The sequence below is a fragment of the Salminus brasiliensis genome, chromosome 1 (assembly GCF_030463535.1).
Source record: "Salminus brasiliensis chromosome 1, fSalBra1.hap2, whole genome shotgun sequence".
Taxonomy (NCBI): Eukaryota; Metazoa; Chordata; class Actinopteri; order Characiformes; family Bryconidae; genus Salminus; species Salminus brasiliensis.
The window spans coordinates 64,482,724-64,498,822 of NC_132878.1; the positions used below are offsets into that span (position 1 = coordinate 64,482,724).

At 36.9% G+C, this 16,099-nt stretch overlaps 1 protein-coding gene across 5 annotated transcripts in view; it reads right to left on the bottom strand.

Moving 5' to 3' along the window:
• Window positions 1-3,547: 3,547 nt before the first annotated feature.
• The window catches only part of tbc1d32 (TBC1 domain family, member 32), a 48,355-nt gene continuing 35,803 nt past the window's right edge, over window positions 3,548-16,099 (bottom strand). For all 5 annotated transcript variants that reach the window (XM_072686359.1, XM_072686343.1, XM_072686367.1 and 2 more), the window contains 3 exons: window positions 13,583-13,723; window positions 10,759-10,947; window positions 3,548-5,025 (listed from right to left, as the gene is read on the bottom strand). In XM_072686359.1, coding sequence (XP_072542460.1) covers window positions 4,906-5,025; window positions 10,759-10,947; window positions 13,583-13,723 — 450 coding nt within the window. In that variant the 3' untranslated portion in view covers window positions 3,548-4,905. The remainder of the gene's footprint in view (window positions 5,026-10,758; window positions 10,948-13,582; window positions 13,724-16,099) is intronic.

Here is a 16,099-nt window from a genome sequence, read left to right on the forward strand (position 1 = left end):
GTTGACTATATAGAGACTGACCGTTGTACGCTCTTTTTTTCCCCATGCCTCATGTTTCGACATTGGCTTTGGGGGAGAAAAAGTAAAGCACCGCTTTTATGATCAAAGACTCCTTTCTCCATCGTTCTTTAGTCTCCCACTGCCCACTTTCAGCCTCCTCTATTCCAGGAGGAGCCAGATTCTCTCCTTTCTCAGGCTGCTCTAACAGAGCTGGACCATCAGCCTGCTGCTGACATGAAGTGGGCTTGCATTCCAATCAAGCAATAATCAGTTTGGGTTAGGAAAGGCTGAGGTAAAGAGGGCGAGCTGAACCGACTACAACAGCACTGTTCGATCAGATGAATAATGCTGTTGACATCAACTTCAAAGAAGTACAGATCACACGCCCATCAGTCTTCCCTGATTGGAGCCTGAAGATCAATTTGCAAGGCAGCTGCATGACGGACCCGTAATGTATTCAGGCAGGCAGTGGCTGAAGGCAGAGACCGATATATCGAAGCAGTTTGTGGTAATAATAAAGCACCTTCACACAGAAGAACAAGGCTAATGTTGTTCCCAGAGTCAGATACAGGAACAGAGAGGTCTTAATTAGCATGTAATCAGCTTAATTAGCACTAATTAGCCATCTCAAATTACCTTCTGCTATTAAGGTCTATTAGATAGGCAATCAAATGAGACATAAAAAGGGTTGCCATTATCATTTTCTGAGCCAAACCAAACAGAATTCTCTAGAATGCTGATGGTCTGTAATCACATCTTACCATAATTGATGTAAACAGCATGAAATACTGATGAAGTGAACTGGTTTGTTATCACAGAGTTTGTTTAAAGTCCATGCTCAAAGCAATTAGCTATTCAAAAACATGCTAGAGCACTACATGAGCTTAAATGATGCGCGCACACACACACACTCTCTCTCTCTCTCTCTCTCTCTCTCTCTCCCCATCTATCTATCTATCTATCTCTATATATATATATATATATATATATATATATATATATATATATATATATATATATATATATATATATATAAAATCAGTCTCTGCCTTCAGCCACAGCCTGTCTGAATACATTTTGGGTCAGTCATGTAGCTGTCTTACAAATTGATTTATGAAGACTGATGGGCGTGTAAATATAAATTATTTCTTAAATTATTATTATTATTTAAAGATATATTTAAGATACATACAGTGGGGAGCCCTGGTCAACATCTAGTACTTTGAATGGCTAAGTGAGTAAAATATAAATAAATTTGCTCTGGATAAGCACGTCTGCTAAATGCCTTAAATGTAAATATGACCTGATTTCCAAAAGGCATAAAGTTAAAGATGACACATTGCAACACTTAGGAAAGAGCTGATTTTATGACCATCTTTTGCCATTTCAAAACAAAGACCAGAAAGAAAAGTTTGTGAACTGTGCATGGTCAGTACTTTGTAAAGCCCCCCTACAGTTCAATTCTCATTTGGGGAATTTTTGCCCATCCTTGCTTGCAAAAGACTTCTGTTAAAAAAACTAGCTTGCAAAAGTTCTGTTAACTTTTTGAGATGACTTGCATACACTGCTCTTTTGAGGCGTATCTACAGATTTGTGATGGTGCTTAGGTTTGCTCATTGCATCCAAAAGTTCTATTTTAACCTCATTAGTCCACAGGACTTCTTTGTAAAATGCATCAGGCTTGCTTAGACTTATGAGAAATGTCAGAAACATTTTGTGCTGTTAATATTTCTACAAAGGCCACATTTGTGCAGCTTTGGCTGCACTACAAAACAGCGCTCCACCACTCTACTACTAAATCTTCACCAGCAGTCAGGGATTTTGAGTTGCCTTTCTAGCAATCCTAACAGTTCTCGTTTCTTTTTTTTTGTCTTCCAGACCTCAACTTAACCTCCACTGTTCCTAACTGCCATTTCTTCATTACATCATGAACTGAGGAAATGTATACTTCTGTGGAATGCTTTGTGATTGTGCTTATTGACGCCTTCTGCTTTGTGGGAATCAGTTTTATTCATTTTAATAGCATTCGGCAGCTGCCTAGAGGAGACCAGGACTGCTGACAAATGTTTGAGAAGTCAGGATTTGAGTTATTTATAAAGCTTTGAAAATTGCATCCCTTGATATTTTTTACCCTGCAGATGATTAGAACATCATCAGTGGGGATTTTGGAGGATCCTGTCTTATTTAAACCTCAGACATTTAGTTTGATCTTGATTGGTAAAGTAAGTGTTTTCACCAGGGTGAGATCCAAACATCTCCCTGAGGGCTTTAGAAAGAAGGTTGTAGATGTATATGAGTCTGGGAAAGAATTGAAAAAGGTCTCAGAACAGTTAGAAATCAGCCGTTTCACTGTTGGCAAAATAATTTACATGTGCAACAACTGCCAACACGGCCAGGTCAGGCCGGCCTAGCAAGTCCAACAGCAGATCACAAAATGCGTAAAGACGTCCCCAACAATCTTAAAATATTATCATTGGATCTACACATAGCTCTTGCCACAGCTGAAGTCAAAGTTCAGCATCTACCATAAGAAAGAGGCCACACGCGTTTGATTTTCATGAGAGGTGAGCAAGGAGGAAAGACTTACTGTCAAACAAACACCTAGACCAAGACCAGGACATCTGCAACAATGTGCTTTGGACTAATGAATCCAAAGTGGAATTATTTGGACATGGTAACAGAGGACATGTTTGATGTAAACCAGACACAGCATTTTAGCACAAGAACCCATATTAACAGTGAAGCATGGAGGTGAAAATGTCATGGTTTGGGGCTGCTTTTCTGTAGTAGCTCTACATTTTTGTATTTTGTTTAGTTATTTTTTAACTATATTTAAATTAGAACAGAGTTGGTGTACAACAGTCATTCCTAATAGAAAACAATTGTGCACAAGCTTAATTTTCTCATTTTAAATAAATCAGCACAAGGTCAAACTTATAGGAAGTAGGAGTACAGGGTCTCTTATTAAAATGCTAAAGCGAGTGTTTATTTTGATTATTATGATTACTATTTCACTTTTTCATCCTTTACATTAATTAAAAGTCCACAGAAGGCCTTTTAGACATGTCTATCCTGCGTCTAGTAAGGAAAAACCAAGAATACTCGAAAAACGCTTCAAGCTGTCAAATTAAGCCGGGTTCGTCCTCCTACAGAGTACACAGTATGTTATATTTAGTGGCTGTTGTGAAGGAGAAAGACACCTCTTTAACGATCCCATTCATTATTCACTGTGGGAGTTACAGATGGTATGTGTGAAGGAGTTGCTTCTGTGTACTAATGACGACTTGTCAGTGTGATATGCATTATACAGCTGCCTATAAGACTGCAGATGTTCGTACAAAACAAGGCTAAGCTTTTAGCTCGAGTCAGTGCCAGTGCTAAACAACGTGTTTTCTCACACGTCCGATCAAATGGGTTATGGGCGGGAAAAGATTTGATAAAGAATTCTGTACTAACACTGAAGTTCAACTATAGTGAAAAACACCACTGATTATACTACTGTAGCATCCAGTAATGTCCCAAATATATATGTATGTAAGTAAATCAGTTTAATGATGCAGGCCTTTATTCATTTTTTTTTTATGTATTGCATTATATTGCACCATCATGCTGGAGTGAGTTGCCCATAAGGATTTCTTGTTATCTTCCTTCTTTGACCCGCTAAGACAAATTGCACACAACTGTGGTATGGCAATAGATACTGAATCTCACAGTTGTATGCAGATGTACACTGTGGAATATGGGTGGAATTTGCTGTAAAGAACTGACAGAAAATACATAGAAAAAGTCTGGAGATCCAGAATCACTGAAGCCTCAATTTTCAGGTAAGAGAGCAATGCTGCAGTGGAATACAGAAATATCTGAGCACGGTTTCAATACAAATCACTGTTAGCAGTCACTGTTTACTCACAGAGACGAAATTTCACAATGTTCACTGAGGCGAAACTGAAATAAATATTTACATGATATTTAAAATGAGATATAACTGTACAGGGCATGCTAGAAAATAGCATAGTCCTGTCTATTCTAAATAACACACCAACACACACACACACACACACAGTTATAAATACTCTGTCACACTGCACACAGCATGTTGCTTGTGCTGCCTGTCTTCTATTCTTGTACTGAAGACAGGATGTTCCTTTTATACCTTTAAAAAGAAAAAAAGAAAAAAAAAAGCAGGAAAGGAAATACAGAATTCTAGGGATGCAAGATGCTATCAGTATATATCAGTATCTGCAGGGATATGTTTAAATATTCTCTCCGTTAGGCAGATCTGACCCGTATTTTTAAACCAATAGTTTGGTTAAGGTGACGTTCTACCAAGCTAAAATACCCACATTATATTCATTATACTGCATTCATAACCCTCTGCAAATACATTTGACATTTTCCTGCAACACAATAAATGTATCTTGGCAAGTGGAATCATTAAAAAAATTCTAAATACCCCTTCCTTATATTTTTATGTCATTTTATCCAGTGAATGTCTTACTCTATTGGGATTTGTTTTTGTGGTAAAAAAGTTCACAAATTCACAAATATCTGCCAAAAGCATTAGACACTAAAAAAAAAATAAAACACCATAAATGTTTCAAAATAAATGTTATATATTGACATAATATACTGATATAATTTATTGGTTAGATTTTTAAAATATTTCATTTTGTTTTGCAGTCTGTAATGCTAATCCAGGTGCATGTTTATTTTCTAAAGCCATTATTCATTTTATAATGTCAATACATTCAGGTCTGTATATTAGGTATCTATATATAGTCTGTATATCAACATCAACAGATATGTACAAATGCAACAGCATCCACTAGCCTATTCCAAAGTCAGCAACTCACATGACCACTATTTGTATTTAGTCCAGCGATATTCCGTATGGACTTAGAAATGCTAGGTGTTCTTCAGTAAGATGCTCCTCATGTCGGTGAGCACCATGCCTCTGTAACTGTGCTCCAGGCCCTCCATGTACTCCAGATAATCGCTCACTCTGAAGCCGTGGATGGGATCCTCCTGCAAGGGGAAGAAGCAGAAAGACATGGTCAGTACACATGGATTACAGTAGCCTTTGGGTTTTTGTAATAACAATGTTCTTTAGTCATTCAGGTAATTGAAAAGTCTAACATTAGTGCACTGCCCCTCAAAAACTTGACACTTTTTTTTTTATGTTGGAATGAGTTGGTTGGTAAAACTGTCAGATCATTATTTAGGCAAACTTTGCTCTTCATACCAAGGAAGACAATATTGCTGAACATAAAACTGAGTGTATTATAAAACCAGACATTTTATGTCAACAAGACTTTCAAATATCAAAAAAAGGCAAGATGCCTCCAAACATCTGATGGGCAGAAACTTTCTGTATAAATTTCCCCAGAAATATGATGATGTATGTCCTGACAGTAAATGTTTCCAATCTGGGTTAGAGGAACTTTGCTCCTTAATAAACTGCTTCAGCTCAGTGATGTTAGTGAGCCTCCTTGCATGAACTGCCCTCCCACTACATTTTTACTGGGTTATGGTCTGTACTTTGACTTGGTCATTCCAACATGTTGCATTTCTTCTGCTTTAACCATTTCTTGGTGGACTAACTTGTGGAATTTGCTAAACCAGATCAGAATTCAAAGGTTGATCGATGATGGCAGGTCGTCCTGGACATGGTTTACCCATGTGATCTTGAGCAAACTTCAGATGGGCATCACTGTTGTTTTGGAGAGTAGTGGCTTTTTGTTTGCAATTTCCTGGTTGCCATTCTCTTGACTGAAACACCTGTCAAATATCTTCCTTAAACAAACCCCTACTCTCACAGGTTTACAAAATATATTAAATGTTGGATAATTCTGCTCAATAAATTAAAAAATAAAAAAAATAAATTAAAAAATTAAACAATGATTTTTGCATGATTTGATTACATCAAACATCTATAGAAATTCTGTACAATTATGTATAACTGTAGAGAAATACAAGAATGTTGTGGTAAGTTAAGGTGACTTATTTAGTATATTTTGATGGTGTTTCAATGGCTTCACATGTACCTGATAAAGAGATGAAGACTGGTGGAATATCCGGCCTTACTACTAATAGTTTTTTTTAGATATGATTGAAATGTGCCAACTGTAACTGTAGCTTGTACCTAGCTCTACTCAGAAACAAAAAAATGCAATAGTGACGTATCAAAATGATTGTGAAGTGCCAAAAGATTGTCCTTTACGCCACAAAAAAGCTCTTTACTCCGACAATTCTGATCTCTGCTTTTATTCCCTACATATTCTCTGAAAGCATAAATCATCCTGTAGCATGGCACAAACTAAACCCAACAGACAAGCTTTCATTAATTCTGTAAAGATTATGTTTGGAGATACAACTTCTCTGTGAAATAGCAATCATTTGCCTGTCGTTACAAATGCAGTAAAAGGCCAGGCGGGCCCGGCACTTCATGTGTGCTCTCAACAGGGCACTGCCTAATGCACAGTGACATTTCACTGTGCATAAGCTGCTTGGTTCAGACAGAGGAAAATTTATTTAATATTGTTTCCTTGGAGTCAGCAGATGAATTTAATGCCCTAAAATTACTCCTCAAGTTACAAAAGGACACTACAGAATATGGAAATGAGAGAAAGGACAAATAAATCTTTATCAGCTGGTATATTAAATAAAATATGACTGCAGAGTAAGCATACTGTGGTCACAACTGCAGACCACAGCACCGAAAAGCAATTAGTCTTTTGGCAATGACATACAAAATTAGCCAGCTAATTATGCCATATGAGTCAGCAGAAACCCAAGCAAGTAATTGGTTGCAACTAGTATAAAGCAATCATAAAGTATCAAATATAATTAAAGTATTATAAAACTGTTCACTTCTTCTAAAAAATGGCAAACGATTAGCGTTTCAACAGAACAATACATAACACATACATAATGATATATAATCTAATGTTATGGCAAATATTTTGTCCAAAAACACCTGCTTGTCCCAAGTTTTTACTGAAATGAAGGGTATTAATAGGACGTTTGTCGCCTTTTTTCTGCAGTAACAACTTCTATTTTTCTCGAAGAGCTTTACATTATATGCTGGATAATTGTTGTGAGAGCCACAAGAGCATGAGTGAGGTCAGAATGATTCATTTTGGATTTCAAATGACATTCAAACTCATCCCAGAGGCATTGGATGGAGCTTCATCACTCCAGAAAACACAAATCCACTGCTCCACAGTCCAAAACTGGGGGACTTTATAACCCCTCGAGCTGATGTCTGGCATTAGGCATGGTCATGCGCAGGCTCATGTGCAGTGGCTGCAGAGTTCATTCTATCGGCAAAGCTTTTCTATGGCTCTGTGTGTGTAACTGAATTGCTTTCCCAGCAGTGAGTGCATGTTAAAGTAGTTAAATTCCCTTGCTAGAAGGTTTGCCTGGATACTGCCTGTGCACACAGTGCATCTTCTCATATTATGAACATTGCTGCAGGTCTAAAATTCATTAATTTTAGATTTTTAAAACCAGCAATGTGAAACTGTGTGCAAGTGGTTCCAGGTTGTATCTTCTTCCATTCTATTCCACCAATTTGTGTTTCTGTTTTAGAGATGAATTGCAAATCCTTACACACCACCCCATAAGTCAACCACTGTCTATTACGGGTGAAAAATGACTATGGATTTTGCAGATTTTCACAGTCTATATCTGGATCTGTAACAACCATCCAGGAAGGCTATATAACACCCATAATATAAAACTGCAAGCAGTGGCTCTGGGCCCACACACATTCTGTCCAACGGCCAAGAGGGCTAGCTTTATTGGTGGGTTGTGCTCGTAAAACCTCTGTTACCACGTTATCACTTTGCATTGGCGCGTGACAGTCATCCCTGTTTTTAACAACAATAAATTAAACATAGTCACGACTATGGTAATTCTGCATGCTGACAGCAAACATGCCATAAGGGAACACTCATTTAATAAACAGCGTTGTTTATAATGAAGTGTGTTTCACTGCAATACAGAGTGGACACTGCCATGCTACACAGATTGAACTAATTAACAGCAGAGTCTGGAAATTGCAGTTTTAATACAAACATGATGTATATGACGTATTTTTACTTTCCTGCCTTTTAGCCATTCTGACCCCCATGTGCTCTCATTTAAAACAGCTTTTGTACTGTATCATTAGTGTATTTGTAATGTGTAAATAATTCATATTAATCCTCATATTAATCTGCAACACCATAATTATAGTGCAACAGTGTCCTAATTAATTAAATAATTGCCTTAAATAATTCTGAAATAATATACAAAAAAATCAGTAAAAACAATACATAATTAAATAAATAATAGTAAATAAACATAGATACATGATTTCTGCTCCCACTGGATGCACCATAACATTATATACAGATTTCTATGTTTAAAACTACTTTTGACACAAAAAACATCATATATGCAGTGTTAATATTTGTAATAACTGGTTAGGAAGTCAAATAAACACTCCAAATTAAAACTTATCATTGAAAATTATTAGTCTTAAAGTCACAATCACATAAATAGTTGGTGAGGAACTGTCCTTTGAATGTTGTAGTGCTGCCTAGTAATGCAGCTGCACCAAAGGTAACATTACCTAAGAGACACTTAGAGACTTTTTACAACCGTCTTTAACATATCTTATGTTATTCTGTTTACACTGTTTACAACACATACATCATTACCTTTTTAACTTCCTGTAAACATTTTTTTTTTCATCAGGGAGGTCCAGCCTGGGAGACCATGTACAGTTTAGAGGAACCATGGGGTTTCTACAATGCAGTAGAACAATAGATGGTGGAACAATAGAATGGTTCCCACATTCTTGTAACAGCTCTATCAAAAAGGGAAACCAGCTCTGTAATCACTTTTTCCACACACAAAAAAAATTATTTCTGTTATTTCTGTTAATTTCTGTTAATTCTGTTTAATTACATTTCTGTTAATTACATTCAACAAATGAATTTTGTAGGTTTTGAAATATACAAAGTTTACAGTTTAGTTTAGTTATATTAATTCCATCTCTCAATATTGTTAAAATGTCCAGATGTTACGTAGTATTGCAGTTGCGCTCATGTTTGAATTGCTTGTGAAGTTTTGTTCTTGAGGCTTTTTCCACAGAGCATGAAACAAGAGCAAGAAACAAGAACTTACAGTTCTCACCATACAGTTCATGTCAAAATGCTTAACATTTACATTTAAGGCACTTAGCAAACACTCTTATCTAAAGTGACTTACAAAAGGGCATCATTGTTTGAAATATTCTTAGCTAGTTTGTATAGGCTAGGATCCAAAACATACTTGATGCTAAATTATGCTCATTACAAAAGTCATTATCATACTTAACATACACTACACTTTGCCAAGTACTCTTCACTACAGCACCAGGGAGTCAAGAACTGACCAAATCTTATGCTTGTATGTGCTTTAGTTTGGTCTGACTGTATATTCGTATTAAGGCAAATAATAACAATAATAATAATAAGAAGAAGAAGAAGAAGAAAAATCCCAGCAATTCCAAAGAGATATGCTTGGACCCCTAATGAAATGCAGTTCCATCCAACCAAGACGTGAGTGAAATGAACATTTCTGAATTTACTCCAAATAATGGGGTAATTAGAATTTGTTTGCACTGTCAGTTATTGCTTTAAAATATCAAAACAATTATCACGACGAACAAAGATACCATTATAAAGAATTGTTATAACTGCAGAAAATGAAACATACAGCTGTTTTCCCTTTTTTTTTCAGATTAATAAACCCCATGAGGCCCCAATATAAAATAGCAAGGGCAAGGGCATCTAATAGAAAAGATTTGCTGTTGTTTTTAAATGAAATATTTCAGCCTAGTAAAAAGAGAATCATTAAACATTAAAGGACATTAAAAGCGCTGTTAATTATAAAAAGAAAATAAAGCCTTAAAATAGTTCAATGGGAGTTTTCGAACTCCCCACATAAACAGTACCAAGAGAGCGTGAAGTATTGTACACTGACAGGCATTTTTTTCCTTCAATTTGTACAACAAAGGATGGCTTTATTTTAGTTAGATTCATCCTGAATGGATTCACTTTGAGTCTTCCGCTGCATTCAACTTCAGAGTGACAGCAAAAGCAATTCTGGCAAGTCATTTCCATTTCAGTCTTTAACTAAGATTAAAGATGTAGACAGATACATTTGGAATTCTTGGATATGCACATATCCTCACAATGCTGTCAGGCACTTTCCAGGCACTGGTGTGAAAGCTCCACTCTGTTGTTCTGCTTTTTCACCTTGGATGTTTGAAAGTTGGTAGCTGTTGCAATATTTAAGTGCTACCCTACAATGCAATGCAGTACTGGCACCATTGGCTCAATTTCAAAACGATCAAATAGTCCATCAGCCATGACATGTTTGATGTCCAAAAAAAAGGAAAAATGTTCACTGTATATCTAATTACAGTAGTAGCAGCCATCTGCCTGTACTTTTGTCCATGTCTATAGATATCGGTATATAATACAGTGTCAGAAGCTCTAACAACTTGGCATGCTTTAAGGCATGTGTGTGATTATTTGGGCCTACAATTTGCATGATGCTAATTGGTCTGCATAATCTTTCATTACTTGTAACTTAGTGCTCATCATTCTCATAGTAGCCTTGAGACACCAAACATGCCTCAGTTGATTGCATTCACTTGAGGTAAAGGGGGAAATGGCATTCAGACTTCGATTCAAGTCTGAGATGCTGTATGGAACACCTCACCTTGAGATAGACTTGTAGGTCCTGTGTTTGTGTGTGCTGAAGGATGTCCTGCTGCATGTGCTTTAGCACAGCGATGCACATGTACACCTGGTAGTCTGGACCCAAAATGATACATGTGGCCAAATAGTGACAGATCTCAGGCCAGTCCAGGTAGTTCCAGAAACACTGACCGAGCCACTGAATACACATCTGCACAGACGTGGAAAGAAATTAATAGTCAAAATAACACTGTTTAATACTGTTTCATACTGTGACTGTGATGTACACTGCTGGAAGTGAGTGAAAAGGAGAAAAAAAGATTTCACATAGGCCTACCTCTTATTTTAAACTGTTTACCAACTGCTGAATGTCAATGTATGTATATGGGGGGCGGGGATTACCCTATAAGCATTAGACATTTGACATTTGAAGAGGTCCATTTTTCATATATTTTTTGGTATTTTATATTTAAGCCTGAAGTTGTCTGTATACGTTTCTCATACCAAAAATAACCATAAATTATATTATAACTCTTTTTATCACTCTTTTTATTAAAAGTTATGAAATACAGATACCTAGATTCGCAAAGCTCACATCGTACACTTTGCCTGAAAGCCAAACCAATCACATGAGTATAATTGCAAGCCTTAATAAGTGCAATTTAGGTGCTGATGTAAGTACTCTTGAAAGAGATGCGTCTTCAGTTGATGTTTTAAGACAAAATGCAACTCTGCCATTTGGAAACCTAGGGGAAGTTTGTTCTACCACCTAGGTGCCAGGACAGAAAAAAAGTCTGGTTGCTTGTCTTCCATCCATCACAGTATAAAGTAATTAAAAGCATGTGCACATAGGATCAGCATGTGGAGTTATAGCTTCATGAATGCTACTGCAGTGCTTTCTAGCACTGTATAAAAGAAGCTCTATGCTGCCTTTATTGTTGGATGCAGTGTTATAGTTGCTGAGCGTGCATGCACACATTCAGAACACAGTTTACATCGCTATGGGATCACTTATTCTCACTGTTTCATTGAGTAATCAGTAAAAGGCATCCTTTTCCAAAGAGTGTATTCATGGTAGTTTGAGAAACAAGCTAAAACCAAAATATGAAAAGAGAGTAGACTAAAGCTAGTAGTAGTTTTATTACTATTGCTATAGGGCAGAAATGTCAGCTTTTTGGACCATGTATTGAATGATTAATTTTATTTGCTGTGCGATAATACCTCGGTATCTTAATATGGCCATTCCACTAAAACTTTGAGTTCTGTAGATTGCGGGAAAGAGAGAGAATGAGAACATACAGTAAAGCTCACAAAGTTAGCTCCATAAATTATTAAATCTAATCAATACTAGATGACTACTAGACACTAGTTCAGAGAGGGTTGTGAAGTTCTGCAGACTTCACTAGCTGACTGCAGTCAATACTGAGCCTAATCGCAGCTCTGTAATTAATAGCAAAACAAATCCCAATCAAAAACGCACTGCAGGACGAGTTCAATTAGGTATGCATAAGGCATGCCTAATGCAAAAACTAGAGCTGCATTATACAACAAAGCAATTACATCTTATGATTCTAAACATACAGAATTCACTTTGATCCTCTCTCGATTCGGAGGCTGAACAGAATGCCAGGTCATATTAGTCCTTCTCTCTCACAGTTGATTAATTATTATCCTTATTATGCTTGTTTCTGAGTCACTCTAGCAGGCCGTCTCTGCAGTTCCTGGATGTCTCTCGAAGTTTCTTGACCGGCCTCGTCTGGAATCTGAAAAAGACTCATGGGATGCAGGCACAGCTGCCCTTCTCTGATGGAGGTGAAACTCAATTTCAGGTCACTCCTCTTCCTCACATTCAACAACGTCCTTGTTGCTGCAGGTTTCTAGCTTTGGTTTTGAATTGGAATTGGACTACTGCTGGCCAGCAGCTCTTGAAGACAAAATAACGTTTTTCAACGGAAAGGCAAAAACACAGCTTCTTATTTACCAGCTTCAGTATTGTATTATTGTGAGATAGAAAATTACACTCCAACGGTAGGGTTAGCCCAGTATTAAAAAAAGGCATACCAATTCTTGGATAATGATGCTTTAAATGACACAATAATAATGTGCATTTAAGGTGGAATCTGAATAGAAGCTGATGCCTGCTTTGGCTTTGTTTAAATGTACTGTGTACATGTGTGACTGTGTTGACAGGAGCTTGGTCACAAACAAGCTATAAAAAATGTTTCAGAGAGAGAGAGAGAAAGTGTGGGAGTGTATGTATGTAACCACCCAGCGTAATGGTTACATTTCATACCAAAAACCAACCATTAACTTAATAACATTACTCAGCTACAATAACCCATGTGTTCTGTCCAATATTTACCAGCAATCATCAGACGTTAATAAGTAACAGCCAAGTTTAGGACTAAAAACGTTGTTTTTAGGATTTCTATTGTTGTCTAAGTTGTATCACACTGATGTTCCACCTTAAAACATACTGCAGTATACCACACATCTTTTGTTGGTCAAACAAGGTTAAAGTAGCTAAACAACAGATGAGGAGTAAGTAATCTATGTGGTAGAGAACAGGGTGCTGCATGACCCTTCCTCAGCATTTCTATGCAGTGACTGTACATAGACTGAAATGGTAGAGTGTGCATGATCTCAAAATTGAATACATTTAAGTAATAAAACTGTTGTATAATGCCACTGAGTGAATTTTCTGCTATACCTGAAGATACTGCCAGTACTGCCCATTGTGTAAATTCAGACAACCCTCTGTTCTTGATTTGATATAATTTACCAAGCATATTGGTGATGTGTTCTAACAACGACAGCCATCAGATGGTGCTAAAGAGACTGTGTACCTGAGAGGGCGTGAAGCCAGACATCCTGAAGGCTGAGAAGACTAAAGGCACTTCTGCTTTTAGCAGCATCTCGACATAGTGAGCAGTGCATGAGTACAGCAGGGGGATTCCAGACTGAGCCATTTCCACCGGGAGATGCACCTAAATGAGTAAAGAAAGACAACAATACATCACTAAAAAAAGATAACAAAAGACCTGAGATAGGCGAGCAACACAATCTGAGCAGTACACACTATTCTTATAAAGAGTAGTGTTGAAATGATCTGTGCTTTTATGCACAATTAAAACAGTTACAATTAGTTTCGCCACACATATGAGAGATGCCAGTAGATCAGAGGTCTCAAACTCCCAATTCTAACACACCTACTACTGTTGGGGTATACAATTCATTCTTTAATTGCTAGACAACCTTATTTACCTGTGATGTAGAAACAATTACAAGTAAACCTGCCAAGAAGAACTACAACACATAAGACCTTAACAACTAGCAATGCAAGCATTGGAAAGCGGAATAAAAATTTTGAGACTTATTAACCAACCATTCTTAGGATGACATTTTTTCTTAAACCCCACTTATGTAGTTTTCACAATAATTCTGACGATCCCCAACGTTATTTGGTTTGGAAATTGTTCAATTCACGAGGACAATGTGATCCATCATTATAAGAGCACAGCTGTGAACAATTTTGTGCTTAAAAAACACGCCATGAATCTGACAGACTTTGGTTGAGACTTTCCTCAAGAACAAATGTAAAACAAAAAAAATCTTAAGAGGATGAATAGATTGGTGAATATCTATTGCTGAAGAACAGTGAGCAGTGAGGGTTTGACCCTTCCACAGTAGTACTATGCAGTTCTTACACACAGATAGGAACTATTTGTTTTAGCGGTGTCGTCATTTGGCTCAAAATATAATAATTTACTGACACTGTGGCATAATCTCAATACATGTTTACTACAGTAGCTGCATAGCTCCAGTGTATGCTGCTGTTTAACTGCTCCGGTGCAGCAACAGATGTAAACACACACCCTCTTCTTATCTGGCCGCATGTGGGCGTTTCCTGCGCCATTCAACTGAAATCCTGTTCATTTAAATTAATCAACGTGTTGATTTTCGAATAACCCAAAAACGAATATATATAGATATGGTGTCAATCTATTTAAAGGTTTAATTGCATTAAATCACAACAATATTCTGTTCGAAAATTCTTACAATATCCCAGTGTAATTTTGAAAACTTTAGCCTCAAACATGACGGAGCTCGGACACAGAAGCTTTAATGGAGAAAATGCTTCAACAACTTTAGGAGATAAAAGGATGATCAGTCATTGGGCTGGATTAAGCTGGCTAAGAGAGGAGCCACTGTGTGTGTGTGTGTGTGTGTGTGTGTGTGTGTGAGAGTGAGAGTGAGAGTGAGAGAGAGAGAGAGAGAGAGAGAGAGAGAGATGAGGGAGGGGTAAAAAAATTGAGGGTTAGGGCTTGGATTTAAAAGGATGGAGAACCCTCAAACAGGAAAGTTTGAATACAGAATTAATGCTTCATACATTGTATTAAAACTAAAGAAGCAAAACACTACACACCAAACATGTTTTGACTCCTGAAGTAAAAACATTCACAAATTCAAGTGGAACAAACAGTTTTGTAGAAAGCACCTTTTCAGCAGATTAGCAGGTTATGAGTGATTCATTATGTGTAGCATTATTAATAAACTGAGCATTACTTCACTGCCAGTGCTGTGCTAGAGTGAAGTATGAAAGTAAACATCTTTCATGCAGTGTTCAGAGGGGAAACCCACACATCTCATTATCTGTCTCTGTGCTCACACTGTTGACGGTGATGCTGGTGGCGAACATGCTGAGGACTGTGTTTATGTTTACAGATTCATATTATGATGTGAACTCAGTCTTTTCTGAGTGAGTACTCCATATTAAATACTTATATTTGAAGAAAATAATTAGTGTCACACATGTAAAATACTCAGAGTACCAGAGTGAAATAGTGTTAATCCAATCTAGTGGATAGATACGGCCAGATAGTTGATAGATATTCAAGCCAGATACAGACCACTTATCCACAGGAATGTGAGCTATCAAGTCAGAACAATCAGATCTGAGCGAAAATGGAATTTGAACAATGGTACAAGGCTTGTATTGTAAATGTAACCTTAATAATAGAGCTGTTTTGAGTATAATGCCAAAGATCATACATTCATTAACCTCATTGTTGTGATGTCAGCTTATCAGTCCTCAAACCGTTTCAACACCTTCGCACCAAAATAATTTTAATCTGTGCTTTTAAGAATATTATTATTATTATTTTGGGATGAAGACACTTTGATGAAGTATTAGAAAACTGAAATTCAAAGGCTAGGTGTTCACAGACCTTTAACCACTAGTGGGCAGTGTTAAGCAAAATGAATAATGAATATGTTCACTGACAAAGGGCTTTTTTATTTGATCAAGTACAGTAAGTATATCATTTTAAGTTCAATGTGTTGTTAACAAAATAATGAAAATA